The sequence below is a fragment of the Pyxicephalus adspersus genome, chromosome 5 (assembly GCF_032062135.1).
Source record: "Pyxicephalus adspersus chromosome 5, UCB_Pads_2.0, whole genome shotgun sequence".
NCBI lineage: Eukaryota > Metazoa > Chordata > Amphibia > Anura > Pyxicephalidae > Pyxicephalus > Pyxicephalus adspersus.
In genome coordinates this window covers 133,066,927-133,071,551 of record NC_092862.1, presented here as the reverse complement: position 1 = coordinate 133,071,551, position 4,625 = coordinate 133,066,927, and the positions used below count along the sequence as shown (strand labels likewise).

The window sequence follows — 4,625 nt, the reverse complement described above, 5'->3', positions numbered from 1 at the left end:
ACCCAGGAGTTTATTAAAGCAAAGAAGTGGAATATTCCTGAATGGCCAAGTCAGTCACCTGATCTGAACCCAATTGAGCATGCATTTCACTTGTTGAAGACTAACCTTCGTACAGAAAAACCCACAAACAAACAGCAACTGAAAGCCGCTGCCGCTGACAGCTCCGCTTCTGATTGCTCTTGCAGTCCTAGCGTAAGTATAGTATGTTTTCTTGGATAGAGAGTCTCTATCCAAGAACACAGGAGTCCCATGAGATCCCAAGGCACTAGAAGCTAAATGGGGACAAGTCTCCCTAGTCATTCACCTCTAGTGCTCTGTGATTGACTGGTGATCATGCTTGAGCTGTCATCGGGGTTTACCTTTCCTCAGCCAATCACAGAGTACTAGAGGTGATGAATGGGGAGACGTGTACTCATTTAACCTTTAGTGCCCGGGTATCCCACGTGACATAAGATTTATCCTGTCATTGTGGATAACCTGTAAAGAAATAAAAGCTAGTTACACAAATCTTACATATTTAACAAATGACTTACCGTTAAATATATATATAATGACAACCAGAATTTGAACACCAACACTAGTAACGTACAGAACCAAAATTAGAAAAAAAGTTGTCTCAGTCCAAATATTTATGGACCTAACTGTATTTACATGAAGTTTGCATTTTCTTCCTGTGTTTGTGTGGGTTTCATCCCAGTAGTCTGGTTTCCTCCTGTGTTCCAAAAAAACATGCAGTTAGGTTACTTGGCCCCAAAAGTTGACCCTAGACTTTACTAAAAGACATATGACTATGGTAGGGACAAAAGATTTTGAGCGCCTTTAAGGAACAGCTAGTGACATGACTACGGCCCTTGTAAAGTGCTGTGTAATATCTTGGCGCTATAAAATTACTGTCTAATAATAATGATATACAGAGGACAGTGGGCCATATGTCATGGATCATGTAATGTACCCGACAGGGGAGGGTGGTCATTGCCCAGCAAAGTACAGCCCTCATTAGTATGTACAGTACTGAAGGTAACAAATCAGTCTTCCCCCCAAGGTTTGCAATGCATAGGTAAATTGAGGAAGAGAAAAATTAAAAACAAAACCCTTGGCACTGAAAGCAACCCCCCTGGTAGAATTGTGTCCTTTGCTCAGAATCCTTTCAAACTTTGCTGATCTTAAGTGGGCGTAGTGTCTTACTGTATTATGAATATGTGTACATAAACTGATATAAAAATTACTGTATATCCACTGATAATGGAAAAAAATTAAATAGCTGATAAGTATAAAATTCAATGCATCTTTTTGGACTAAACTGTCTTAGGTACATTCCCCCTGCCACATATAATGGGAAGCCAAGTCACAATGTTAAATCAGTTATATGTTGTGGTATATATTTGGGGCCGGGCAAATGATGTCAATACATACATAGGGCATTTGCATTTGGGTATGTTACTGAGACCTTTATTATTTGTTATAAAATGGGAGGGTCATTCCCTATACAAAGATTTAGCCATGGTGCAGATGAACTAAAATTGCACAGTTCTGTTAAGGATTTATTAATGTATACAAAATAGTATATCCTTGCTTTCAAGCTTGCACTGGTATACATATCGATATGCTACATTCTGTAGGTGTTTGAGGACTTGCCTGTCTTTGTAAATGGTACAGCTTTTAGAATGATGTTGTTACTTTCTAATTTTTTTAGACATATTGGCAGTACAAATGGTCTGATGGTTGGAAATTGCGTTATACCAGATGGGCTCCCAATGAACCAAAGGAAAAGAACGCTTGTGTTTATGTTGACACGGATGGCCAATGGAAGACCTCATCCTGTAATGAGAGTTATGCTTCAATTTGCAAACAGGCCAATGGTAAGTTGGATATAGTTAAAGCAATTTGCTCATTCTTTTTGCCAGTGATGCTTTCTAAAACTCCTTAAACAGGTATTGCTTTTGTAAATATGGGCAGGGAAAAAAAGATTTTGGGTCACAGGATCCTGAAGGCCTCTTTATCCAATTCAGATACCGAAGCATCTGCAGTGGCAGAATATAACCCAAATAGGGGTCGGGAAGGTTGGGTAAGCCAAATAGATAAGATGAAATGACCATACCCTTTAAACCCTCACTCTGTAGACTGTTCTTTATGGTTGTCTTGTTTATTTGGCCAGTAAAAACTATAAAATTGGTTAATACTAAAAAATGATATTTGCGTTTCTGTTTTAGTGTTACGTGTAAGACAAAATAACAGAATGGCTATCTTATTTCTCATGAAGGCACTAACTTCTTTTTGAATGTTTTCAGAGATAGCCCCTTCTGAACCACCTCAAAAGCCTGGAAAATGCCCAGAGATGTCCAAAAGTTGGATTCCTTTTCGTGGCCATTGCTACTTTCTGGAAGCTTCAGAATCCACAACCTGGGGTCTGGCCTCCATAGAATGTCTCCGGCACGGTAAGCAGGAAGGCCATCAAAATGTTCTCCCTTTAATATCCCAGCCATTATTGGAATGAGCATATTTCCCCATGAGATCCTGTAGAGTTCATGATGAATAAAGCCAGTGCCGCTATGCAACCCATTTGGATAAACTAATATAAAGCTCAATACACAAATGATATACATATAATAGAACTGTTTTACCTGTCAAAGGAGTTATATCTCTGTACATCAAAAAATATCCATTCATGGACCATTCACGGGCGTACATCATACCTTTTCAAGCTAATTTCAAAGCTTCTGAATTTGGTATTGTGCCTTGACTTACGTTTTAGATTAGCTTATACTTGAGTATATATAAAGTATTGAGTACAGAGCTGCATTATTTGTGTTGTATCTGTCTGGATATACAGTACTGTGAAGTATGAAAAACTTATGAAAATGAATATCATTGCCACTCACTGTTTTGGAATGATTCTTTGCAGGAGGAAGTATAGTTTCCATTGAAGATCAGCATGAAGCACAGTTTGTGTATGAACACATTGAGTTGCTCAGTGATAAAAGGATCTCCTTTTGGATTGGTTTATTTAGGAATGTGGAAGGTACAGTATTTTATCTAAAAAGTTGTTGACCCAATGTTCTTATACGGCATTTTAATAATTGTGAAAGATTTTTTTATTGAAGCAAAACTATAGCTAAGACATTTCAAGTACATTGGTTGTTAGGAATGGCTGGAATCACTTCCATTCCAACTGCTGCTTGTGTAACCATTGGCAAGATGTAGCTGAGATACTACAGGAAGCCAGTGGAAATCTTCTTGTTTATTATTAAGGATGTTTAATTTACTCCTGTTTTGTTCATCCTTCCTCCAACTGCGAATCGTCACCAGGACACAAATCAGGGTAACACAGACAACATAACAAACTTTTGGTAGTTATAACTCCTTACCACTATACACAAAGGTAAAAGAAAATGTTTTAGGTTGCATTTCACTTTAGTTATTCTTTAGTATATTCTTTAGACCAAAATAATTGAAATGTGAACCTTTTTTAGATGTCAGTCTACCCTCTTCCATCAGTAATTAAAGAGGACATTTATAAGCAGCATAGAGGATACCATTGCTTCTCCATGTTCACCAATTGTTGTATGATAACCTTGGCAGCTGTTTTGATGGTTATCTGAAGTTCCCTGCAAGCCTCGGGATGTTAAATGGGGGGGGGTGATCTATCATAGACAGAGGACCAAATTAAGGAAAACCTCCAAAGATGGAATGACATTTTTTTTTTAATCAGAAATATCTTTGCTTTTAGGAAAATGGCTGTGGATGGACAACACTCCCATAGATTATGTAAACTGGGAAAAGGGGCAACCAACTGACCATTTAAATTATGACTGTGTGTCAATTCATTCAAAAAAAGGAACCTGGAGTAACGATCAGTGCTTCACATACCAAGGATACATATGTAAAATTCCTAAAAGTAAGTCATTGTTTCCTTTTATCTGTGATGAATACAGAATGACTTTTATAAGGGAACATATCCAGAAAAGAAAATGTGTGATGAATATTTGGAAGGAACATATGAATCCCAAATAGACGTTCATAGCTTTTCATGTCATATTTGCTACATCTCCACATTACTGCCTATTATAAAGTGGGGTGAAAGTCACTGGATCTAAATTATTAAGGTCCAAGACTGGAAAAGATAAATTATCAGGGGAGATCCTAATAGTCCAGCAAACCAAGAATGATTTTTTTAAAATCATTTGTTATTATTTGGCAAATTTTTTCAATCCTCGACCAGATCCATTCCAAATTTGTTGGTTTCCTTGGGTTAACCCATGATAGTCTATCTTCTCCAGTCTTGGAGAGCTTTGATAAATCAGCCCCACTCTGTAGCCGGAAGGTCACTTTAAATAGTATTAGTCACTAAATATGTTCATTCCTTTAATGCTCATTGGCTGCTGTTGGTATTCCACACTTAGAGATATAAGGAGCACCTGCAGCTCAGACACACTCCAATGAGCACCAAAAGGTGACATTTTACTGAAAAGGTTTGTATAGCGCTTTGATATTGCTTGTAGATCCTCATACGTCATTCTGTTCTCTGCATTTAATAAAACAGGTTTTGCCAATGGGCATTAGGCATGGTACCAGTTAAATTTTAACATCCATTTAAGATTCTATTGAAATCATTCAGAATTCACTGG

General features: G+C 37.5%; 1 protein-coding gene across 1 annotated transcript in view; it reads left to right on the top strand.

The window, feature by feature from the left end:
- Positions 1-4,625, top strand: part of LOC140332117 (macrophage mannose receptor 1-like) — a 43,192-nt gene that overhangs the window by 33,611 nt on the left and 4,956 nt on the right. The window contains 4 exon segments of the mRNA XM_072413412.1: positions 1,694-1,859; positions 2,289-2,435; positions 2,903-3,019; positions 3,728-3,895. Coding sequence (XP_072269513.1) covers positions 1,694-1,859; positions 2,289-2,435; positions 2,903-3,019; positions 3,728-3,895 — 598 coding nt within the window.